The sequence below is a fragment of the Sparus aurata genome, chromosome 7 (genome assembly GCF_900880675.1).
Source record: "Sparus aurata chromosome 7, fSpaAur1.1, whole genome shotgun sequence".
Lineage (NCBI taxonomy): Eukaryota > Metazoa > Chordata > Actinopteri > Spariformes > Sparidae > Sparus > Sparus aurata.
Genome location: NC_044193.1, coordinates 25,177,733 through 25,203,779, shown reverse-complemented (window position 1 = coordinate 25,203,779; position 26,047 = coordinate 25,177,733). Strand labels below are relative to the sequence as shown.

The window sequence follows — 26,047 nt, the reverse complement described above, 5'->3', positions numbered from 1 at the left end:
AAAACAAGTCTCTTGGGACTAGAGAGAAACTGAACATATAACCTATACAATGGTTATTATAAAGTGTTTCCCACGCTCCTTTATTACTTTATTATTATTGGGGAAGGTCTCTTAGAGCAGCTCAAGGACCTCTGGGTGGCCACTGGGCTCTCCCACTACAGTGAAATCCAAGTTTATTGGAGTGGTAATTACCTAATGGAGATGATTCAAATGTGTCAAATATTACATAATATGCTGAAGTCCTATGTTCGTGACATGCCTTCCTGCCCCCCCCCCCCTTCCGTGGCCAGATTGAATCTGACGTTTACAGGCCAGGCAAAGGAGGGATCGACAGATTAGTGCGTCTCTCTCTCTCTCCATCACTCTCTCACTCTCTCTCTTTCTCTCTCTCTCTCTCCCTCTCTCTCTCTCTCTGTGTGTTGCTGGGGGACAGGCGGCGGCGGCAGCGGCGGTGGATCGACTCGTTTGTTGCGGTCGACGCGGGGAGTTTGGCTTCTCCTCGGCGCGCTCTTCTTCTTGTGCGCTCCTGGACGCGGAGGACTCGGGGAGGAAGCGATCATGGGGCCATCATCTTCCACATCATCTTCAGCAGCATCAGCACCAGCAGCAGCAGCAGCAGCAGCAGAAGCAGCAGCACACTTTACTTTCTTCTCGGCGGCGCCGGATCACGACGAGAGCGCACTAAAATAAAACTCCCTGGCTTATTAATTTTTTTAATTTTTTTTAATTTGTTTTCTGTCTGTTTTTTTTTTTTTTACGCATTCCGTTCGGGGAAACTTTTGTTCTTTTGACCAGTCAGTTATTCATCGCACATAGTGTGGAAATGGAGGTCCTAACTTTCCTGCTGTCGACTCTTGCTCTGCTTTTCGTCGGAGGGGATATTTTCACCAGGTGAGATCAGCCTTTTCACTTCTTTCAGGTGCGCTCCAGCATAAAAAAAAAAAGAAAAAAAGAAAGAAGAAAAAGCAATAACGCCAGGGGGTAAACCAAAAGTTGGATGAACCATAAACCTGAAGTGAGAGTAAGGATGACATCACGAGGACTGTGTTGTAACAACCTAATATTAACATGAATCACGAGGCAGCCAACAAGCAATGTAATCAAGTACTTATACTTTAAAAATAACCATTAATCACAGCGCAAACGTCGCACGGCTGTTTGACCCTCCTCGCCTCCCACCACGTATTGATATGAAGGCTGAGTGTATTGGATTGACTGTTCGCGGCTTTGCCCTCTGCATCCTTATATAAAAATCACTTCTCCACCTCCCCCGAGTCGAGTCTGCTCTCTCCCTACTCTGCTTTACCTCCGGGCGCATCGACCTGATGACACCATTTACATAATGCATATGCATACAGAGAGGTGGCGTTTTTTTTTTTAATGGTGATGTGGGTGCGTTTGTGTGGCGCACAGTGTCACCCACCTCCAGGCCTGATCGTTGTGGGGGGGGGGGGGGGGCATGATTGGATGAGGACAGGCCCACTGCCAGGACTGATATGGTCAATTTAAAGGTGCACCGTGTAGTTTTGGGGAAGACATTTTTAAGACATTTAGAGGATGACCTTTTTTTAAAATTTTTATTAAAATTTTTTTTTTTTAGCCTAAATAATCTCTTCCTTTTCATGACTGAATAAACAAACTGACCTTAAATGACAACAATAGATGGCGGACCCTGCCACCTTCCTAGCTCCAAGCAGTGTCCTGGGGACCCTATTCTCCTCTGAGAGCAGCTTGTTTATTCAGTTACGGCAAAAATATATACATGTCTGAGTTTGGATATCACCGCAGTATTAATGTCATTATTGAATTTCATCTCCAAAGCTACATAGCGCCTCTTTAAACTAAATGGCCCCGACTATGTAGATGTTTAATTCGAAAAGCTGAAGAGAAGTATTTGAATTTGTCTCAAAAGCCCATATTTAGCTAAAATGAGTCTAACTGATCATATTCAACTGCAAGGTGAGATTGAGATTAGCGCGCGACGGAGAGACGACCATCTTGAGGGCAAGAACATCTCAAACCCCGTGCCATTTTAAGTGTTTCTTGCGGTCGTCGCGTTGAATTTGAATCCAGGCCCGACCTCTGACTGTCACTAGTTTTGTCAAAATTACAAAACGGCCCTCTTGCACATGACTTCCCCGAATACAAAGTTGTACGATTTTTTTGTCAGGTGACTTTTAGAGCTTTAAACTTCATGTTTACGTTTTCATCGGAGGTGTGAGATGCATTCATCTGCATGCAGTCTAAATACCTTCATGCCCTCGTCCACGAGCATCTGGTTTTCACAGGATAACCAAGATTGACTACTGAGCCCCAATTTCCCCAAAGCCCATGCGCTGGCAAGTGCCTCCACTGAAAAAGGGCAAAGGGTGAAGCTGCTTAAGCTTTGGGTGAAATTTGGGCAAATCTCTTCTATTGTCCCTCTTGGCTGATCACCAGTAGAGGGAGTAATAGCTATTGTAATTGGATTTTCCTGCCTCTAGTCACTGCTGTTATTATTATTTTGTTCTCAGCACAATGCAGAGTGTAGGCTTTTTCTTGCACCTCATTATGTGTCAGCTCTCTTTCTCTCTCTCTCTCGCACGCACACACACACACACACGCACACACACACACACACACACACACACACACACACACACACTCTCACACTCAGGCTTGCACGCACACATTCCCTGCTTGCCTTTGGTGGTTGAAAGTTGCTGCTTCCTCCCCCACCCCTCGCCTCTCCTCCCCTCCCGCCTCTGAACAGACTTACTCCGGTTCTCTTTTTAGCTCCTCGTTTATCCATTTCACAAAAGTTGCTTAGCTAAGTTATGCCTCGCCACCTTTAGTGTGGCGACAATTTCACAGCTTTTCTTTCCAGCTTAAGTGCCACTTACCCTTCACTTCAGCAAACACAGTGCGCCCAATTGATAGTGTAATACGCGTTGCAGAGACAACAAGGACCGGGTATGAAACACCGAAGCCCAGTTAAGGGAGGGTGCGTACGGAATATAGAACATGCAACACATTGCACACAGACCGGATTGGTCTTGGTTACAAATGTTTCCAAAAGCAATGAGTCTCATTGGTTGTTTAAACCCCAGTCAATAAAAACAAAAAGGTATCACGTTAGAAGATAATATGATGAAGGCGTTCAGTAAATATTCAAAAATAAAGCCAGTTATTCAATAATTTTCTTAATGTCAACAAATCCAGTGAAAAGATTAAAACACGCACAGATGGTTCTAACAAAGCTAAGGCTGTGTAGCTCATTCCTCTCTGTTGTCCAGAAACTACTCTTGTACACACAATCCTGATGCTGTAAATACATATCAACACACCAAATATGTATTAATACACTGAAGAAAATCGTCCCCGGGATAAGCTGACTATTTACTACAGTTTGAATCCCGTTTGGGCACACTATAGTGCCAAGTTGTCTTTAATCGCAGAGAGTGAAATAAGGCAGCCTAGTCAGTGGCCCTGTGCTACTAAATCCGATGCCAATTTGATGGAATCCCTCAAGGGTCAATTTCTGAAGCACCTCTCTGCTGCCGTTGTATAGAGAGCGAGAAAAGTCTGAGTCGGGGGCTGGACGGGCCGGTTGGATGAGCTATACACCGGACTTTCTTTGGAGAACAGGGGTCACGTCCGGTTTGTGACCAAGTTTCAAGAGTGGCTTGTTTAAGCCATGTCGTTAACGTATGTAAAATATGTCACAAGATGGAATGTAGTTATTTTAACTATAGTATGCTTATTAAGTATAATCTTTCCCTGAACCCAACCAAGTAGTTTTGGTGTCTAGACCCAACCAAGTTTGGCAATGTTAATAACCATCCTACAGTTACATCCTACAATTAATACATAAACGGTTGGTCGGCAATCTTTATTTTGAAAGTGTAACTGAGCATTGCGTATTTTGTATTATTAGTAACTTGACCGCAGAGCCCATCACTTGAAAAACTGACGCTCGAAGGGTCTGTAGAGCGTCATGATTTGAAGCGCAAGGCCATTGACGAAGCTGCCGTATTTGATATTATACCTTCAGTAGGAACCAGTGAGATTGGGGTGTAGAGGAACAGTAAGGGGGTAGGAAGGTGTTGAAAAAGAAAAGCACAGGTGATACGAATGATGGTAATGACTGCGCTGTTGATTGAGGTGCAGCTGTTAGAAATATTACTAATCTCACCTGTGCCTTTCCTGACAAAACATGTCAAAATGTCTGCTGTGTCCGTCAGACCGAGAGCCCAGATTTCATAAGATTCTTTGAGCTTTTCTCACATGAATCATTTATAAATGATTTGCAGCAAAACATTTAAAAAACGCAATGTGGTGCAATTTTTTTTTTTACAGTAGTTTTGTATTCTGACCTGACTTTCATACCGGAAGGCGGAGGTGATGGTGGCGGAGTTACAGGCAAGACGGCTGCCAGTTTCCAGTGGTGTTTGTGGTGACAAAATAGGATCTTTTCCTAACCCTTACCAAGTGGTTTGTGGAAACTGAAACATAATCACAACGACATAAAACTTAACCCAAAGAAATGTAAAGTTGCAACATGAAGAAATCAAAAATTTCCACCTATCCATTGCTGCCAGCGTTTGTTCTCACGACTGGGTTCTTACAGTTTATTCAGCTCGTTTTGCAGCAGATCAGTCCACAGTGAGGCTGCTGTCTGGTGGATAAAGGGAAGAACAGGGGTAGTGGATTAAATAAAAAAAAAACAAACAGCGCAGACTCACATGGTCTGCATGAAGTCAAACATCGCCTCACCATCACAATGACGCAGCTTTGTCGATGATGTCCGCATTTGACCTCTTTGCGCAGAGTCTTAGTATTGTGGGTCAGAGCGGTTACCACCAGCTGAGCGGAGCGGAAACGAGACGTTACAGCATCTCACAAGTCATCTTTAAAGCTAAATGTGCCAATATGACACTAAAGAAATCTGGATTAAACTAAGATAATACCAAGAATTATGCCCAGAACAACTTCAATGAATAAAATACCAAATACAAATCTGTCCAACAGTATTATTCATTTTACAAGACGGGCAGAAACATCTGATCAGTGTGTTTCAGCTGTTCACAAATACAGGCAGAGGAGGACTGACGACATTTTGTCTTATGTGCACGAACAAGATAACACGACAACGAGACAGCGAGTGTGGATTTATGATAGTTTATCAAGATGTGACGCAGCAGAGTTTAACTCCGTCATTTTCGTGATCCTTCCGGTCCGTCGCGCTTGTCCTTAAACCTGCACTGAAGTGACACAGTGCTCCTAAGTAATCTGTATCAGAGGCTGAGTCAGCGGACAAATCCCTCCCTATACCGTCCAGAGAGCACATCTCCCAATAACACAGTGATTTGATCGTGTTCCTCTGGCTGCGTGAACCGGCTCCAAAGCCCAGCTCAGCTCTGGCAGCAGGCTGAAGTGGTGCAGGGACACTTCATGCTTCCACTAAAAGCCTCCTACTCAGTTTAAGGTGACGCACCACACATAAACAGAGAAGGGTTTATTCCAATAATTCGGTTGTGTAATCTGTCTTAATATGCGCGCTCATATTCAAACTACCAAATAGATATGAATTAATCGGTTTGGGATTTCTTTGAATACGCAAAAGAACCTCTTGAATTCCTCTGCGAGCACATCAAATCTCAAGTCTACCATGTAGTGTAAATGTTGTATCACAGAGACACGCCATTTCGACAGAACTATTACTTTGACTTTATTTTGATGCTGTCGATAAACAAAAGATATTTTTTCATCAATGGTTTAACATGACTGTGGTGAGTACAATTTGAAAAAACAAAGCAAAAAGTGAAATACTGTTCAAATGTCCGGCAGCAAAAGTTGGCAAACAGTTCCCATAAAACTACAGTAAAATACTGTATATCATTCAACAAGGAATTACTGTGAAATTTCAGCTTTCCCTGTAAACATTCTTTGTAATTTTATGATAAACTTAAGGTAGAATGACACATTTTCATCGCATAATAATAATAATAATAATAATGAATTTTATTTGTAATGCACTTTATATTTAGCAAACAATCTCAAAGTGCTACATCAATAAAACAAGAATTGGGGAGAGAACGTCTCCAACATAATAGCAACTTGAAGGTCGATATCTTTGAGATGACATATTTATGTTATTTTCCAGAGTTATTCAATCAATCTGCAACATGTGCCAGCCATATACCTTGAGTATACTTTTACAGCATGTGTATTTAAAAAGGTAATTTTCCTTAATTTTGCAGTTATTTTTTCTTTTTCTTTCATGTAAATGTCTGGTAACCTTTTTATTAGATTTTTTTTACAGCATATGGTCTGACAGAAATGTAAACTTGGCGGGGTAATCATTCTAAAAATGAAAAGTTTAAGTCAATAGACACATGACATGTGAATTCCTCTCATAAGGAAACAAACTGTAGCCAAACAATAAATTAATAAATGATTCAATATTTCCCCATCACAGTTTAATTCCTGCATATGTGGAAAAAGGCTTGGATACAATACCTAGATCTCAGCAACCGTTAATAATGATTAAAACAATTTTAAAATGTTTAATGTAAAATGTTGTTTTAAAATATAAATAATATAAAAGTTACGGTGTTTAGACAAATAAACAACTCACTCATCACATGTGCCCAAAGTCGAAACTACGTCTCCAAATCGCTCATTTTGTCCGGCCAAGAGTGGAAAAACCTCTAGCGAGTTCCGTTCACGATACTGTTTGAAAAAAAATAACAAGCTGTCACCACCACCACCACCAGTGACATGACAATTCAAAGACCGACGCACTTTCTGTCGACTGAATAAATGAACTGATCTGACCAAAGTTGTTGTTTTCCCTTCTCTTTAAAGTAGCGCTCTAAACACAACTGGCCTTAAAAGCTACGGGGCCAATCACAGGTCGTTTCCTTTTGGTACAGAAGAAGAAGACAGGCACAGATTACAGTGTACGGTTTAATAAGAGACTAACTACTATGTTGACACCAGCTCGTGAAAACATTTCCTCCGTGCTCTGCAGTTCATCCCAACATGACGCTCGTACTGCGCGCCATGTAATGAGAGCTATTCAAGGACAAGTGTCACCTTATAAGAATGTGGAGAAGCAGAGGACGCTCGCCGACCCGAGCGTGAGCCCCGCAGCACTTTCCACTCTGATAAGGAGGAACCTGCTCTACGCTCACTCTCCTCCACGAGCAGCTCTGTCCCGCGCTGCATGTTTACTTCATGTACATGATTCTTCCGTAGATGTCCCAGTGTTTATAAGGGTTGGATAATGGCCTCGTGTTTAGAGGAGACCATCCTATAAATAGAGGATCAAGGACTTTCACACTGCTTAAGTGTCCTTGAGCAAGACACAGCTGCTCGGCTGCAGCTTATCTCTGACCTCCCTGCAGAACGTGTGCGGTGGGGGGCAGGAGACGACGATGTGATGCAGTCGCTGTGAAGTTGGAAAAAAAAAAAAATGATTACGATTTACAGCAATTCACTGGAGTCACTCGTTCCCATACAAGACGTCTGCAAAGCCCTTCTTTCAGAGCCGGAATCAAAAGGATCCCTGATTTGCAAAACATAAAGGACCCGTCCTACAGGAGGAAGCTCAGGACTCCATCTGCGTGAGTTCTGGAGTAGATTTGATCCACTGTGTGATGACAGAAGGATGTTCAGACGTCCACTGTAAAGAATGCATCACAGTGAACAAAGTCACTTTAAAACAACTGTCAGCATCCTCACAATACAAAGTTGTTCCCCGGAGCGTCGAGGAGCTTTAAAGCCTCCTTCCCTTCCGACCAGTTTTCAGAAATGTGTTTACAATATTCGTTTGGCTGAGGATAGCTGGTTGATAAAAGTTAAGCGAAATTGGATGGATAGTTTTAAAGACAATTTGTATTGTGGTTACATTTGACCAAAACTAGTATTAGCCAGTGTAGGAAATAATTGGTAATTGTGTCTAAGCTTTTGTTGCACCACAAAATAGTATTAATTAGTTAATTGTACTCAAAGAGAGCAAAAAAATCAAAAAAGTATAAATACCTATCACTAATACACTACTTGTAATACGATGTGTCCATGATATCCTGAGGTCTGGTTCCTAGTATGGGTCAAGCTCCAAAAATGCTGGATCCTATCTCGTGTCTTTCAGTTTTTTATAAAAGTTGTTGTTTCCAAACAAAGGCCAAATTAACCCTGATGACATCATCTGGGTCATTTTCTTAGACTTTGGAAAACTCCTCCAGTGTCACAGAAGACATTATATCGGTACAGGGAAACATCGTCGCCTTGGGTTAATATAAAAAATAGTCAAGACTGAAAAGACAAGGTATGACTTCTCTATCATTTTATAATAATCCCTAACCTTAAAGGACGAATTCAACCAAAAATGAAAATTCAGTCATTATCTACTCGTCCCCATGTCGATGTTTCAACAAAACATTTCTGGAGCTTCACAGCAAAACAGCGTTGCAGCATTCTCCTTAACAACTGAAGTAGATGGGGACTTGTTTTAAAATGTGAAAAGCAACTGAAAAAGAACACAAAACAGCTCCATACAGCTCATTTGACACAATCCAGAAGTCTCCAAAAGGCCCCGAGAGCCCAACTTTATTTGAGCAAAACTTTCCTCACACTCTGCGAGCAGAAAGCTTCACTGTAGCTGCTAAGCTAAATGTGTAGGCTCGACAACGCATCGAGGGTGTGAGTCTTTTAAAATCCATTCGGGACCTTAGGAGACTTGAATTACACGATTAGCTGTATGGAGCCATTGTGTGTTTTTTATTTTTTTGAGTTGTCAAATTGCCAAGTCCCCATCTACTTAAATTGTTAAGCAGCAATGCTGTTTTGCTGTGAAACCCATCTCTCCATCTGCATGGGGATGAGTAGATAATGACCGACTTTTCATTTTTTACGTTAACTGTTCTTTTAACTGTGGTTCTAGCAGACCAAATCTATCATGACAGTCAGGTTTCTAACCCAGGTCTACAGTATCAATGTGCTTTGTGCACTCTAACTTCATTATGACCTCTGTGTGGTACAATAATTAGCTCTTCTTTGATTGGAAAAAGATTGTCAGTTACCTTAATCGATACTGTAATCGTGCTTTTTTCCCTACAGCACACTTAAATATGCATTCATCTCCTATTTCCCCCCTATCTTCACGCACATTTTCCTTCTTGCTCATATGAAAATGAGAGGGATGGGCGGAAGATGGGAGATAAATAAATGATGAAATGTGTGCTGCATCACATTACATTCATTTGGCAGGGGCTTTTTTTTTTTTTTTCCAAGGCAACTTACAAAAAGTGCATTCAAACCACGTAGGAGTAGGAGCGAGATATCATCCAAAACTTGGAGTGTTTTGTCTAAATAAATAAATAAGAGCATGTGCAATACAGCACAAGCGCTCAGCAAGTTTTTTTCTTTTTTTTTCTTCTTCTTGAAACAAGATAATATTAAGTGCTGGAAAGGAAGACTGGCGATCGCTCTGCTGTCCTGGCTTCGACGGTGAGCTCGTTCTGTCACTGCAGAGTGCTGACAAAGACGAGCGACCGCAGGGACGTTCAGAGGCGGAGGAGGGCAGGGTGCTGACCGGGGTGTGCAGCGCGACTTTGAGGTGGCAGTTTGATTGGTGGCAGAGAGCCAGTGTGGTGAACAGAGAAGGGTAGTGTGGGAAAAATTGAGGACCAGTATCAGGCGGGTAGCGCTGTTCTGGATTAGCGGCGGACGGTACACACAGGTCCGGCGAGGATCAGGTTGCAGTAGGCACGATCTGTTATCACCATGTTGGTGTTGGTCCTCAGCCCAGTCACACTTCTGCCAACCACTGATAAGTTACACGTTTTTTCACGTTATAGGCTTCGTATATATACATATTGACATTTCTACAGCGGGTCTCATATTGCTTTCAGTTTACATGTTTATGACCTACCTTCATAGCCGCAGTTGGAGGGGAATATGATGGAGTTAGTTAAGCCAAAGCACGATCTTTTCCTAAGCCTAGCCAAGTGGTGTTGTGCCTGAACCTAACCGGGCGTAAGCACAGCGTTGTGATAACATAAACTTGGAAACTGAACCTAAAGAAGTGTTACACCAGAAGGCCAGTGACATCAGCAAGGACACAACCTATCGAGAGAACAGTCTGTTCGTCCCCTCGCCATCAGGAAAAAGATACAGAGCTGTCAAATCACGCTCTAACAGACTGAGGAACGGCTTCTTCCACAGAGCCGTAGTCGCTTGTAACCGTCCAATATATGCTTTTTGATATTTAACTGTTGCGTAAATACCAATATTTTTTTTTACACTGCACTGTTTGCACAGTCACCGTTTACAGACACAATACTTACTTATTTCGATACAGTGAGCAGAGGATGCTACCAGATTCTTTTTATCTTATTTATTCGTTTATTCATCTCGTTTCTAGTTCAACTTGTTTTCTCATCCCTCTTATCTTTTTCGCTTTTGCTGCTGGTCTCAGGTCTACCAAACAAAACAAAAAAGTTTCATCTGTCCTACAAAGAAATGGTAAATTTTGACATATCCGTGAATTAAATCGACAACATTTATTTATTTTCACCGGGTTGTGTAATCTCAGTTGTCCCAGGACAATTATTGCCAGATCACGTTGTTTTTGTAATGCCATAGCTGTGCGTCTTAGACAGTAGGACAAGAAATACACACACATGCATGGGAGAAGTTATTCCATCTAACACACGGTTTGTATGTTTTCACTCAGACTGGGATATTTTCCTAAACCTGACCGAGTGGTTTTGTTGCCTAAACACAACCAAACTGCCACAGAGAGCTGTGAAAAAAATGGAAATAATAAGTCGACTAAGTCTCAAAATAATTCCCCCCACGTCGACGTCACGTATAATGTGGTGGCAGCACATCATGACCACAGCTGATCAGCCGTGGTGGAGGAGACGCTGTGCTGTGATGAAGGAAATCAAGATGGGACCTGAGTAAAGAAAAGAGCCAGCGAAAGATAAACATGAAGTAAAATGCACTTCTAATTAATCTTACCGAGCGACATTATTCGGCTATAAACTACGAAGTGTTCAGCTTTATTTCTGTACTTGTAGCATATCTAATGAAGTTAAAGTATGTCACTTCTGGGACTCCGTACTTAAGCGCCTAATGTTTCAAACCCTAGCAGAGCGCTGATGTAGTAAAAGAAAAACGTGCGTCCCTGAATTGAAAAACTATTATTCATTACTGTCTATTATTTATTACAGTCGCTTATTGAGCAGCTGCCCGTGGATGTGAACTGCTTATTCATGTTTTATCATGATTTATCCAAACGGATTTTTAATTCCTTCCCTCCGATGCTGCTCATCTCGCGTCGACGCCAATGAAACAAATTAAACAGTGAGTCACAGAGTAAGGATCGGGGGGGTGGGGGGAACGGGCGCGCTGCTTGCGTTCAGGTAGCCGCCGTTGTCAGTATATAAAACTAATTAGGCTTGTTAGTGCGTGCTGCACATAATGTCCGGGAAAAAAAAAAGACGTCATAAATTTGCAGGAGGCTGCTGCTCTTTGTCTCTCCCCCCCTCCCCTCTCCCCTATCTCCTCTCCCCATCTGTTTAATGTTAGCTCATAAACAGACGCGTGCCGATCCGAGGCCTCGGGGGAGACGTTCAGCGAGAGAGTGAAGTACAGAAGTAAGGGGAGCGTCTGGAAGTGTGCACGCACTCTCTCTCTCTCGACTGTTTGTCAGGGATGGAGGGGTGAGAAAATAGAGAGGTGGGAATGTTTCATGAAGATCCAGAAAGAAATACAGCACTCGAATATGACTTTTTTTTCGTGTGGAGGGCTGCATGTGAGCTTCTGCGGGCGTAAAAATGATAATTGGGGTCGGGAAAACAAAAAAGTTCTTCTGAGAGTCAGAGAAAGTCTGGTCTGCTCTGTAGAGAGGAGCGTTTAATTAAAGATACAGTCTGCGACATTTCGAATAAAGGTCCATTTTTGCTCGCTTGCAGCAGTTATCGCCCATGAGACAAAATGGGATGCAAGATTTGGTCGGTCGATGTTCGGCGTCTGCTTGGTGGTACGGATTAAAGATCTGCCGGTGCACAGGAAGTGACACGCTCCCGACGCGCCTAAAATAAAACAGAGAGCCTGTGCATGAGCTGAGGAAGAGAAGATCACCTCCGCGCGGTCAAAATTCATCCAGGAAAATAGACGTTGCACTCCTGTGATATAAAGGGGGTAAAGCGGCACATAATCTGTAACTATAAATACAGCTCATGCTCGAATCACTCGTGACTGTCGTGGGAAGCTGCGTGGAATCCGGGCTTTTTAAAGGTAAAGCCAATCAGGAGCCACGATGTATGATATACATATGATATCACAGTAGACCCATGAATCTGCTCACCATATGCAGCAAATTCCCGAATATCAATGCTAAGTTACAATATTGGGAATGTTACAGTTGGATTTGTCCCCAGCAGACACTGGCTATGTCTCGTCCCCCCCTGCGCTGTTTGACCTTGACGCGTTAATGGATTTCTTGAAGGAAAAGCTCTTTATTTCCAGATTTAGAAAGTGCCAATTAGCGGCAAAAATCCAGTAGTCACATAGTGATTAATGAATTCACTCGGTGCTCCCATTTATTTCCGACGTGACAGTGATTGCCCGACTAAAAATACATCCGCCACGACAGAACGGATTCACCAAGGAGCCGTTAATGACATGGCAGAAACACTGTATTTGGTTTTCTGTTATTTTCAATGTTTTGCCGTAAGACGGGCAGATATTTTCTTCCCACATGTTGTTTTCCCGTGGAGGTCAGTTCTCCTCGTAGCGGTGGGTGTCGCGGTTTGCTCTCCGGGAAGTCGTCTTCCCCCTCAAATGTCAGCCTCGTCTCAAAGGTCACCGGGTGGCTTTGCATTGTTGGTCAATAACAACGCCTTCGATCAAGCGTGCGTGTGCTCCGTTTCCCCGTCGGTGCCTCGCCAGCCTTTGTGACTTTGAATGACAGTGACACATTTAATGTTATTCTATTTATTTGTCGCACATCAGTCAGCTCCTCCAGCTCTGGATGACAGCATTGCCTCAAAAATCTGATTCTGGACGACAGCGTTCAGAATAAAGGCACTCGTGGATGAAGCTCTGCCTGTGCTGAATGACAGCGTGTTCTCGCAGTGACAGCGTTTGACTGACTTGACTTAGAAATCCACAGTGTATCTGCATGATATCTGTATATCTGCACGTTATCTGTGCACACGCTCGCCGTTTTAGAATGCAAAACTGCCACCTGGTGGTATCTGAGCTGTGCTGCTCTTGTTAAGTCCTACAACCCTGCTCAGTGGCTGTCAGTGTGGGCTCTGGGCCTTGTAGCGACCCAGAGGGCTCCAGGGGCCTAAGGAGAGGCCTTTTATACCTGTGAATGGTTTTAATTTCCCTAGTATTCCCTTTTCTGAGAGGCTAGAGGGACAGGGAAAGCAAAAGGACCGCTTGAATCGAGGTGTCACTTTCCCAATTTACATAATTTGTTCTGGATGAAAGTGTTATTAAATGGGGATTTGTAGTCTCACAAAAACCGATTTCCACTAAAAATAAAAGTGTCTGGAGGCTCGTGGACCGGGGCACAGCATGATGCTCAGCCTGCGCTGTGTGACATCTGAAGCCACCCTGGTAGATTTGGATGCTGTCAGCCTCCTTGTGGACCATTACGCACACTGTGGAGACACCAGTAAAAAAAAACAACAAAAAAACACATGATGGCCTTCATATGCTAATACTAGTGCAGGATGCAGCTGATGGCTGATATTCTCTGCTAAAGCTCGACATCATAGATCATTTTCGTGCAACTATCCCCAACAAATGAGTTTGTTAATGATAATGCATCACGATCCAATTCTCTATTTGAATTACCGGAGAACACATTTGAACAAATCAAAGAACACACTGAATTACTTTGAATTATAGGTATATAAAAACTCAACACTCATTATGTTTTACTAATGAATTATAACATGAAGTTTCAAGGGAAAGAATAAAAAAGAGCCTGCTTTATCTTACTTAAAATCTCTGAATATTTCATAAGACAGACTGTATATTTGTGTCCAGATTGGTTCTTTCTGTTGCTGTCAGTATAGGAGGCTCAGTGGGATCTCTGAATCCTCTAATAAATCATTCAAAAGATGGAAATAATTAGAGTACAACATCTGAAATATGTTGTACATTCTCGCTCATATATCACAGTATTAAAAAACATACACAGCTTCTAACTTTATTATGATTATGAATATTTGTCTGATGATGATCCTCCAGTTTCATGTCATTACACACCTAAAAATAAAATGGATTTGTAGTATTTTTATTTTATTTCCTTAGAATTCAGAATACAGAGCCAACTCTAAAGCAACATCACGTAGAAATTGCCATTTGATGCCCACTGCAACACCTCTGCACTGGTGTAAATACAAATCCCAGCTCTGTTGCAATCTGTCATAACAATGTTATGTGTTGAAAAAACTTGTTGAAGTGAACACGTATGTCACGCTGTGATCCTACCCTCCCACTGAAGTTACACAGTGCAGAGACAAGTGATAGAGAGACCGTTCACCCTGTTACAAGACACTGCTCCGTCAATATGATTTTGAAGTTGATTATGTTAAGGTAAAAAGTGACATAGTGTTGCTTTAAATAATAGAATATAACTGTATATCATACTCATATGAAAACGTGAAATAACGATGGTTTAAATGACTGTGCGTAATGTAAAAGGGGCTGCGCGTAGGCACTAATTCCCCTGACAACTAACATTAACTACCAAGTTCTTTGCAGCATTTTAGCCTCTTTTAGCTCATCGTTTTGGTTTAAGTGTCATCGCTTCATCAGTCTTTTTTTCAGCAGGATCCAGACTTTTCAACGAAAAGCTGCCGTAAACCCACTGTTAGTGACTAGCAGCTGAACATAGTATTAAAAAGCTATAGAGACTTGTTTTTAGGAGATGGTGGCGAACAAAAAAAGTGGTAAAAACAGAATTAATATTGCACTCACAGGATGGAAACATGACTTCAAATAAATGCCAATGCTGCATTGTGTCTACTTGATGTGACAGGTTTTGCCATTAAACTTTATAAAGGTGATGATGTGTCATTGTTGTGTTTACAGATGCTTCCGCTGCCCCCCAGTGGACAAAAAATAAATAAATAAATAAATAAAAAAAAGTGCAGTTTTAAAGGACAAACTGATGATTCTGAATTCATGACATTTTTTGCAACTAAAGATAATTGTCATAGGCACCAGAAATGTTTTTGCACCAGCTTTTTCTAACATTTTCTTTCCTCAACCAGCATTTGGATCAACAGCTAATATTATCTCACATTTCTAGGTTTGTTTTTATATGTTTGTGTTCCTTACTGTATCTGAGGCTCCGCCAGACACTCCTGTTGAGACAGTGTGTGACTGGACGACCGCTGAAGGCTCCTGTGTTTGCTGTTTGTCTCCTTTAGGGCCATGCTGAGTGACATTGGGGACTATGTAGGTACAGACATTGAGATATCCTGGTTACCTAATCTGGATGAATTAATGAAGGGCTATGCCAGAAATTTTCGCCCTGGGATAGGAGGTGAGTATGAGATCTACTGCTCGTGGCATTGGATTGCATTTCACCTCCTCACATTTACAGCCATCCTTAGCATCACTCACCCCAGTGCAGCAACATGGATGTTTGCATTTCATTATCCAATTCCATTATCCCGAGAGATGTCTTTGTTTTTTTTTTGTTTTTTCTTGTCCGACAGTCGAACAAAGCTGTACTTAGCCTCAGTCAATACAAGCTCTGACTCTTCAGTAAGGTCAATAATTTGTTCAGGACACACACCCCCCAAAAAAACACTGTTTAGGTGAAGAGTAGCTTTGCTGAGAGGATTATCGAGGACGGTGCCCCTTCAAGGACGGGTGGTGCAAACAATGCGCACCGCCCTGGAGACTTTGCTAAGAATGGCTGCAAGATGTGAAACATCCAATGACCACAGCGATAGATTTCTCAATCTCACAGCTTAACTCAGCTGAGCATAAGGTGAAAATGCGGAGCAGGTGCGCCGCTGTCACCACACACACGCCGCCCCGCGGACCACACGCCTACACGGAACCATCATGACAAAGCATCATGTGGTGACTGCATTCCTATCGATGTACCATTATAGTGACCACTGAGGAATCACGTCCGCTATTTGGAGTTATTCCCTTCATTCAACGCGCATCCCACAGCCGTCTTAGTAAGGAGTCATGCTTGTGTCATTAAGCTTCAAATAAATACACAAATAAAAAAATGGATTCATGAATCTGTTCCGCATCTTGAAAATGGGATAGCATTCACAAATATGACTTTGCACTCAAGACAAGTAAAACGACTGATGCGTCTTTTGTTTTGGAGCAATTCAAGAGAATCCACATGAATGGAGTGGCCGGAAAATTTGTTAAAAAACAATTATTTTGGTTTAGAACATACAGATAATATTTTTTTAATAATGATATGCTTTCATGGGAGACATACAGTGAAATGCATCACATTTTTATAAATAGAAAACTATATTTGCAAACCAAATCATTTTTCATTGCTGTAAGTTTTGTTTCTGTATTACATTTTATTCTTAAAGACCTTTTAAAAAATTGACATTAATTAACATCGCATTATGTTAATTTAGCAAATGCTTTTGTCCATGTTGACTGACTACACCGTCAAACTGTATGCCTCCCAAATAACCAAGAGTCTGCAGCTGTAACTAGATAAAACTAAACTCTCTCTTGGGCTCCGTAACTATCAGAAATAGCCAGCATGATTTCTAGAGTGCAAAACATGTTTGTGGATGTTATTTGCAAATGCACCTTTATTGCGTTTGTAAGGTATTTAACACATTTGTGAATCTTATTGCATTTGTGTAATGTCCATGTCATTTATTTGAAGTTTTAATGCCGAAGTAACAAAAGAGTATCGTTATGACAAGAATATCCAATGAAAAAACATTAATAACACAAATAGCATACCTCCGCCAAGGCACAACAGTCAATTTTAATTAATTTCAGCCCAATCTTAATTGCTTAGCCATTATTTAAGGTCACCATACCTAGGATCCTCATCAAATTGTACTTACTCATAGATACCAGCTAGTGAAATAGGACTGTTTCTTCCATCAAAATCCATACATTATTCCCAGAGAAAATTAACTAAATAGATATAAAAACACCCTATTTTGCAATGTTAAAGAAAGCTAAAAAAAAGATTCCTGGATCTGCACCAAAAGTTAATGGGGTCTATTCTGGACTGAGACCTACCCTGAATCCAAGTTTCCTAGAATTCTGTACAGTCATTTTTGTGCAATCCTTTTCACAAACCAACCAACCAGCAAACGGACATGGGTGATCACACACCTCCTTGGCGGAGACAATTAATAGGCTGTAAATGCTTTTAAGAAAACTGTGTCTATTACAGATGTATTATTAATCAGTGCACCTCCACTGGAGAATACTCTGTAAAAACACGCTTTACATCGCATCAGGTGGCGCCCTCTAAACTCTCCCCCTGCTGACCTTGGCTGACAATAAATGTGCCATTGTAAATCACCTCACACTGTACATCAAGCGCATGACCAATAGAATATGATTTGCCCCAGAACTCCGAGGGGGAAGGTGTTGAATGGTGGGGAATGGTAATGTATGATTCCTTAATGTTCAGTATAAATAGCCTTTCTGCTCTGCACCAGTGAGCTCCCCTGTAGTCTCTGCCCTCCAGCATCCGATCACAGAGGCACACTCCATGCTAATCATATGGCAAACTGTTGAGTGAAAAGCGCTACAGTGTGTGCGTGCGTGTGTGTGCGTGCGTGTGTGTGTGTGTGTGTGCGGACGTTGGCAGAAGCTCTCTCTGTGCGAGTCCGTGAAAGCCCAGCGCTGTTTATGAATGCCCACAGTGTGATGTGCCACTTAGCATGGTTAAACTGGATAATGCTTAATCTCTATGCACTGTAGGAGTGTTTGAGACGTGGGAGGATGGTGGGTGGGAGGGAAACAGATGGGTGATGGAGTGACTGGGAGGGACTGATAGATTCAGAACGAGCAGAGAAAGTGTGTGCTTGTGTGTGTGTGTGTGTGTGTGTTCAAAATGGGGACGGGGGCCGGTTCGCTTTCTTTTCTCACTTGTCCCCCCGGCAGGTCCACCAGTGAACGTGGCCATGGCGATCGAAGTGGCCAGCATTGACCACATCTCTGAAGCCAACATGGTAAAGTATACAGCTCGTCCTCCCTTTTTTTATATTCTCCATCATCCCTCAACTTGACTCACGCGCTGCAAAGATCAAAGATTTGCGATTTGCATAATCCTGATTTATCCCACTCGAGGGTGTGAAAGTACTCAGTAAGAACATGTGTGACACACTGGCTGAGTTGTTAGATAATTTGATACTTTCATGGGCTCAGTGCAGTGAGAACCAAATCTAGTGAGAAGGCTCGCATTATGCATGCGGCAAACAAATACATCTCTCTCTCGCTTCGACACTTACAAAAAAGCACTGCATTTAAGGCTTCCCGAAGCTGAAAAACAGGGATTCAACAGGTTTCTGTTAATCGATTGTTCAACAGTTCATTACAGATGTCACCAGAATCAGTATTTACAGGAGTTATGAAAGATTTTTTCATGTTGATGTTAAATATACCAAGAACTGGAACAGCTTGAGGGTTGTTTCTGACAATATCTACACTGATTTGAGATGTTAAAGGGGCAATACGTATGTTGTATGTTGAATTTTTTAAAAAAGTGTATGTTAATTTGAATAAAAATTGCGTTTTTGATATTATGATGTCTATGTATTGTGTTGCAGAAATATCTACTGAGGTTAGCAAGCTAACCAGCTAGCCCCCGCTTGTTCCAGTCTAAAGCACCTGTACTAGTGGTGTAAACATTAACATTCTCCTGGTCCCAGAGCTCCTATTTGGGACCACTAGCTGCACAGCTAACTGAGCTGTCTAGCTAAGGACAGCTACATTTAGCAGCAGTTAGCAGTTAGCAGTTAGCAGGTGATATTTTGCCACCCATTTCTTTCCTTTGATTATGAATTTGACAGGTGTAATCTTTTGAATTTGACAAGTGATCTGGACTCATTTTAAACCATATGAATTGGCAACAAAGGACATATTTGCTTTCTTTAACAACTGCTCAATTTACAGTACGATTTAAACTGTGAAACTGCAAAACAATTTTTTAAATAACTATAATAAAAGATATGCATAATTGTATAAATACTATTTTTCTTTTCCTTGTGACAAGGTCAGGTAAGTTTATTTACATAGCACATTTCATAAACAGAGGCAATTCAAAATGCTGTCCATAACAATATACATTAAGAAACATAGAAGGCAGATAAAACATGAAATATGACCATATACAAAATAAATAATACAAATGAATATATAGATCTATTTTAAAAATCAGACTTTAGAAAAAATGGTCAATGTGGGGCAGCAGAGGCCATGAAATGCATGTCTTTCTATAGCTCCAACTCTGAATCCTACACTTCCCATAATGCGTTGACATAAGTTGACAAAACTCCTCCAGAGCCATTGAAGAAATTATTTAATTGTTGTACATGGTGAATAGTACTTTTAAGGCAAAGAGTTGAACTTCACATCAATCTGATATGACAGGTGCAAAATGTAAGAATTTCATTTAAAAACATTCAAAAATGACCTAAAATTATCAACAGAATGTGAAGAAATTACAGTTTTGACATCAAGACATCTACGTATAATGTTGACGAGATATCTGCTGAAGTTAGCATGCTAACCAGCTAGCCCTGGCCCATTCCTGTCCAAAGCACCTGTGTTAGCGGTATAAGACCAACATACCCCTGGTGCTTCAAGTCCCCAGTCCAGAATGCCAGCTGACCAGCTACCTGACCTAACTAGCTAATGGTAGCTACAGTTAGCATCAGTTAGCGGGTGCTCTGGTGAAATGCTGTCCCCTGTTTGTTTGGTCAGTCGGCCAGTTCTTACATATTGCACCTTTAAACCAACCAAACCAGATTTGCATGGGTTTTGGTCAAATAAAAACAATTCTTGATTCAAAGAGGGTTGAGGAAAAGAATACAGATTCCCAGTTTGTCCTAATGCTGAGTTACATTTTCTGTCAGTGAAGCTTGTTTCCCTGTGCCAGTGACTCAGCCCTCATGTTGGTGTTGTTCCTGGCAGGATTACACCATGACCGTGTTCCTGCGGCAGAGCTGGCACGATGACCGCCTGTCCTACAATCACACCAACAAGACGCTGGGGCTGGACAGTAGATTTGTGGACAAGCTGTGGCTTCCCGACACTTTCATCGTCAACGCCAAATCTGCTTGGTTCCACGATGTCACCGTGGAGAACAAGCTGATCCGTCTGCAGCCCAACGGAGTCATTCTATACAGCAGCAGGTACGAGCCAGCGCATTAGTCTTCACCAGTCAGACAGTCAGACGGCCAGTGAGCACCAGCGCTCTGATGTCTCATGACCTCTTTCTTCTATATGAGTAATTTATTTCAGAGAAACCTCAGATATTTTTGGAGTGCAGACATCTCTTCTTTGTTGTCTTTGGGAATGAAAATCCCTCATGATCCAAAACATGATCTGAGAGTGAACTGTTTTCTCTCTGGTAACTTCACAAGATTAAAAAAAAAGATGTCTGAGATTTGGTCTGATGTGCTTGTACAAGAATGTTGCAAGAGAGAAGGAGGTAAAGGGAAAGGGGAGGGTGAAGGTAAAGTGGATCAAATCAGTCATCAAAACAGCTATTTGGGCGTTACTGTCGGTATGACATTGGACTGCTATGATAAAAAACAGTCCTCCAAACTAAATGGCAAACTAGGTCCTTTGTCACTGCATTCAAAAAACACGATATAGGTTTTCTCATCTGCTGGTGTTGGATAAGATTGTGAGCCACTGCCTCCCCAAACTGCCACAAACGAGGATTTATATGAACGTTTTCTGATGTGTCACCTCTGCTGTTGAAGGTCCCATATAATGCAAATTCTTCGGTCGATACTTGACATTTTTCTCATACTGCCCACTGCCGCAGCACCTCTATCCACCTTCAGGCTGAACGCTCCTCTTTTTTTTTTTTTTTACCTCCAGACTATTTAATGGGGGTGAATATTGGACCCACATTTGTCAGGTAGACGGGCTGACTCCAGGTGAATTATAATGTTGCCCCTGTCTCCGCTGAACTTGTACATCAGAAACTGTTGGCGGAAAATGTTAGCGCTGAGTTAACAGCTTAGTTTTGCTTCCACAAACAACACTGACGAAATGACACTGGTGTAGCTCACGATACCGGTCCGACTGAACCGATACTCGAATCGATCCAAGTTCCGAAGTCACAAGATCAAAGGAGTTGCACCAGCTATGTGCTGTGTTCAGTATAGCCATGGTACACATTTGGTTATGATCATTTATGCCGTTTTGCTGTAGAATCACTTCGACTGTGGCGTGTGATATGGACCTGACCAAGTACCCCATGGATGAACAGGAGTGTATGCTGGACCTGGAAAGCTGTAAGATGACTGAATTTTCTGTAACAGAGGTTCTACATACACATTTTTGTTTGTTGAACCTCTAAAACATCGAACCCCTTCTTTTTCTTTCATTCCAGACGGTTACTCCTCAGAGGACATTGTGTATCACTGGTCGGAGAGCCAGAGACACATCCACGGCCTGGACAAACTGGAGCTCTCCCAGTTCACCATCACAGACTACCGGTTTGTCACTGAGATGATGAACTTCAAATCTGGTGAGCATCCACGTTGTTTTCCTCCGTTCTTCCCAGTCGTCCGGGTCGCTGACAGCACAGCCTGTTTGAAAGGGGCCCATGCATGTTACTTGAGTGTTTCATGCATTATGTACTGTTTTTGAGTTTTTTTGGACTTGGCTCGCCTCTTGTATCAGACAACTGCAGATTCTTTTTGAAGCGAGGTGTTTGTTTTTTTTTAACTGCAGACACTGGGGGTTATATTCTATGCATTGAAGGAATGAATGAAATCAGGCTTGCAGCTGAGCCAGGCAGGAGGTTTAAGAGATGATAGGAGCTGCTGCTGGGAAAATGTAGCCCTCAATACTACTTGACGCCTTACATCTTGAAGCGTTGCCACCAGGGGCACAAGTGAGCAGGCAGACGCTCCATGATATCAGTGTCTGTGAAGAACAATTGGATCGTTTCATAATGGATAATTAGCTCCTTCAGCAAAGCAATTAAACACAGTGTCTGTTTTCTGCTCCCCAGCGGGACGGTTTCCGAGACTCAGTCTTCGCTTCGAGCTGAGACGCAATCGAGGCGTGTACATCATCCAGTCGTACATGCCGTCGATATTGCTGGTTGCCATGTCCTGGGTTTCTTTTTGGATCAGCCAATCAGCGGTCCCTGCTCGTGTATCCTTAGGTTGGTATTACTTTAATGAAGTCTGTGTTTATAAAAGGGGGGGGGGGGGAACTAAAACCAAAGTTGGTGTTCAATCTTATATAGAGAGACAAATGAGTCACACAGAACCAGTCCGACAGTTTTGCTATTTGTATTTTTGGTTTTAATTGCAATCTGTCAGAGAGAGCTTTTGCTCTATATGGACGTTTTGTCCTGAAGGTGACACCGGAGGAAAGCTTATTAAATGTCCAAAATGGAAAAGGTTCATCCCCTGAGGAGCATTATAGCCTTAGTGAATTTCATGGCAACAGGCCCATTATTGATATTTAATGTGAAGAAGTGGGCACTTGGCCAGATGTTACTGAGATAGACTGTACCGGAGCATAGTGTGACCGAGGCCAGCAAAACAATATCAGCCAGCAAGTGCCGTTTTCTCCCAGCGTTGTGAGATTAATGCATTTCACTCTCAACCTTGGATAGTCATAGACAGTGAGATCATGACAGTGGCCTCAGACTTAACTGTCCTGTCAAAAACACAGGTGAATATTGGACTCATTTTGATTGTGACCTGATGATGAGGTGAGATGAGGAGTCAGGGGATCATTAAGTTACTTGCAGTCGATCCCGAGGGAGACATGGATTTCATCACGTAATGACTTCGCTGTTGCCTGCGTTCTTGTCACAGGGATCACGACTGTTCTCACCATGACCACCCTGATGGTGAGCGCCCGCTCCTCCCTGCCTCGAGCGTCGGCCATCAAGGCGCTAGACGTCTACTTCTGGATCTGCTACGTGTTTGTTTTCGCGGCGCTCATCGAGTACGCCTTCGCTCACTACAACGCCGACTACCGGCTCAAAGAGAAGGCCAAGGTGAAGGCCAACAAGCTCAGCTCTGAGGTGAGGAAATCATCCCATCATGTACTCCCATCAGCAGGTAACAATGTGTGGCTCCGAGGGGGGGGGGGGGTGGTGTTGTGAGTAATGAGCCTGCCACATGGAACATGGAACTGCGTGGAGGGTTGACAAGGATCCATCCCACTGACCTTCAGCAAGACAGTGAATCTCTACAGAGCATAAAAAACCGGACGATTCCCCTTCAGGGAGTGATGGTGATTGTTATCGTACTGACTGTTGCCTTTGCGGTTGATAAGCATCGTACTGAGGTCCAGCTTCGGAATAGGATATGCTGACGTGATGGTATTTCTCTCCCCCCCCCCCTAACCCTAACCCTAACCCCCCCCCCCCCCCCCCCCCCGTAAATTTAACTTTCAAATGAATTAGAAAATGTCGAGCAAAAACTAGTCGCACGCTGCCAATGCCGGAAAAAAAAAAGAGGGCGAAGATGTGAAAAGATGAGAGAAGTGAGTGAAATGGAATCTCACGGCAGAGTGATTGAGAATGTGTGGAGACCCGGCATGAACTGTCAGTGTGATCATGTCAATCTATAAATGACTGTAAAAACGTACTGCTGTTGCGGCAACATCCCAAGATATGATAAACCAGAGTTTTCTTTAAAAGTCAAGACTCGAGGACTTCAATTTCATCTGCATGTTAGGAGCAGCTCCATGCAGTCCTGTAACGTTTCATTAACATTAAATGTGCCTAACTGTCCGTGGCCCAAGTTAAAAAGCAAATAAGCAAATAAACTGGAGACAATCTTGTGCTTGGATCAGTCCGGTTGTGACACCCATCAACACATCCTGCCTCATTAGTAGTGATTACCACATCATTACATATTAAGTATTAAGTGTTGCTAGTGCACTGAACCCTATTGTGACAAAACTCTGTCCACGGACTAATATAACAGCTACGCTACATTGGACGGGAATGATTGGAACCGGGTGACAGTGATCCACGGGGGTTTGTTTAGTCAGTGGCCCCTTTCCTACTTCCTACCTCCCTAGTTCCCGCCCCCTTCAATGGACCACGCCCGTTCTCAAACTCTGCCTTCATTTTGAGCATAACCACTCAAAATCCCTTTTGTGTAAGCACATGCTACAACAGGTGTCTCCAGGACACCATATTTTGTCAGGATACCCGCAAACACAAGGTCACAAACTGAAAACACCAAGACGGAGTGTAAAGTGCTAAGTGATCCAGTTACACAGTGCACAGAATGCAAGAGATGCTTCAATGGAAAGTGTGTAGTGTTTCACTGCTAAATGTTTTGGGATGTTTAATGAAGGAAAAAGTGAAATATTTGATATTTTCATTGCAAAACGGGCAGTTCTCTGAAATTCTTGTTATAGATCCTCGATGACAGATGATAGAGACATCCAAAGACGGTGCCATCACATGTATGCGTGACCTAGTATGCTTGCTCGTCAATCCGGCATGTGTTGTGTTATCATGAAGAAAGCTTTATTTAGTGCCCAGCTACACAGTATACTGCCCACTTGTGGCAAAGAAAAACAACATGCAGAGACTTAATGTGGCCCATAATGATGGCATTTTACATTTTCAAGAAGACTAATGTTTGTAAGTGTTGGTGTGCCTACAGTACCTGCTCCACTATAATAAAACATCTTAGATTGCATTTCAAAACCTCAGAAAGTGCTTACGTGTGCGTCTCTCTCTGTCTCCCCACAGTCCATTGTGAAGAACGGCAAACAGGCTATGGTTCTATTTTCACTGTCGGTAACTGGCATGAACCAGAGCGTGATGATCTCAAACCGCCAGGGGCGGACCCAACGCTCCAGCAGCGAAATCCCAGGGGAGGGCGCCGGCGAGGAGCCCGAGCCAAGAAGGAGAAGGTCCAGGCAGACGGAGGAGGCTAAGGAGGAGAAGAAGTGCTGTTCCAAGTGCGTCTGCAAGCCCATCGATGCCGACACCATCGACATCTACGCCAGGGCCGTGTTCCCTTTCACTTTCGCCGTGGTGAACGTGATCTACTGGGTGGCGTACACCATGTGAGAAGGCGGCAGCAGTTCTGCGCGAATGGGCTGCCATCCAGGACTGTATATAAGAAACTGCTGGAGCTGTGCCACTTCAATGCTGGCCGACTGGTGCAGCTGAAATATGCTGCAGGCCTCAGTAAAAAAACAAACTTCAGATGAAATGAAGTGTTACGGCCTGTGATTATGGAAGTATGGTAATTGATGGAAGTAGTTATGAGTTTTGAAAGTGTTAACGGACTTCATATATTTAGATACAGACACAGAGATGCATTGTGTTAGAGGCAAGGGACTGTGTTGCCTGCTGGAGGCTCACACACACAAACACAGTGAACAGTTTAACACGTCATCCTGTTGTACGAACTCGACACAGGACGCATACCATCCCGCTTGAGTACCTGCAGCACTGACCACACGCTCCCATCTCGCAAACACAAATAAGCATAGTTAGCTTCACTAACTCAAAGCCACAATCTGGAGTGAACTGCCTGTTATCTCAAAAAAGCAAAGAAGCGCCGCCCAAACCAGAGGATAACAAGATGAGGTGTACTACTATTCTGCATGGCTGATAACTCACCTTCCCCCCCCCCCCAATCACCACCGCCACCCCCTCCTCCCTCCCTTCCTCCTCTCTGTCCTTTGGTCCTCCACCCATTTTTCTTTTTTCGATTCATTTTTTTTTTTTTTTTGTGTTTGGGGCACCGTCTGGAGTGTCTTATCTCCTTCTGCCAGTTCTGCCTGTTTCCTCACCATTAAAGGACTTCTTCCACTA

At 42.8% G+C, this 26,047-nt stretch overlaps 1 protein-coding gene across 1 annotated transcript; it reads left to right on the top strand.

Annotated features, from left to right (window-relative positions):
- Positions 1-400: 400 nt before the first annotated feature.
- Positions 401-26,047, top strand: gabrd (gamma-aminobutyric acid type A receptor subunit delta). Its single transcript, XM_030422378.1, has 9 exons — positions 401-891; positions 15,453-15,568; positions 18,154-18,221; positions 20,185-20,405; positions 21,439-21,521; positions 21,620-21,757; positions 22,247-22,402; positions 23,067-23,278; positions 24,971-26,047. The coding sequence occupies exons 1-9, from the start codon at positions 824-826 to the stop codon at positions 25,292-25,294; spliced, it is 1,386 nt and encodes a 461-aa protein (XP_030278238.1). The 5' UTR covers positions 401-823; the 3' UTR covers positions 25,295-26,047.

What these genes read in the sequence shown, in the direction of transcription:
- gabrd (XM_030422378.1), top strand. Translation starts at nt 824, where the DNA reads ATGGAGGTCCTAACTTTCCTGCTGTCGACTCTTGCTCTGCTTTTCGTC. An exon ending in GTCATTCTATACAGCAGCAG is followed by an intron (nt 20,406 to 21,438) that starts GTACGAGCCAGC and finishes GTTTTGCTGTAG; the next exon opens with AATCACTTCGACTGTGGCGT. An exon ending in CCAACAAGCTCAGCTCTGAG is followed by an intron (nt 23,279 to 24,970) that starts GTGAGGAAATCA and finishes GTCTCCCCACAG; the next exon opens with TCCATTGTGAAGAACGGCAA.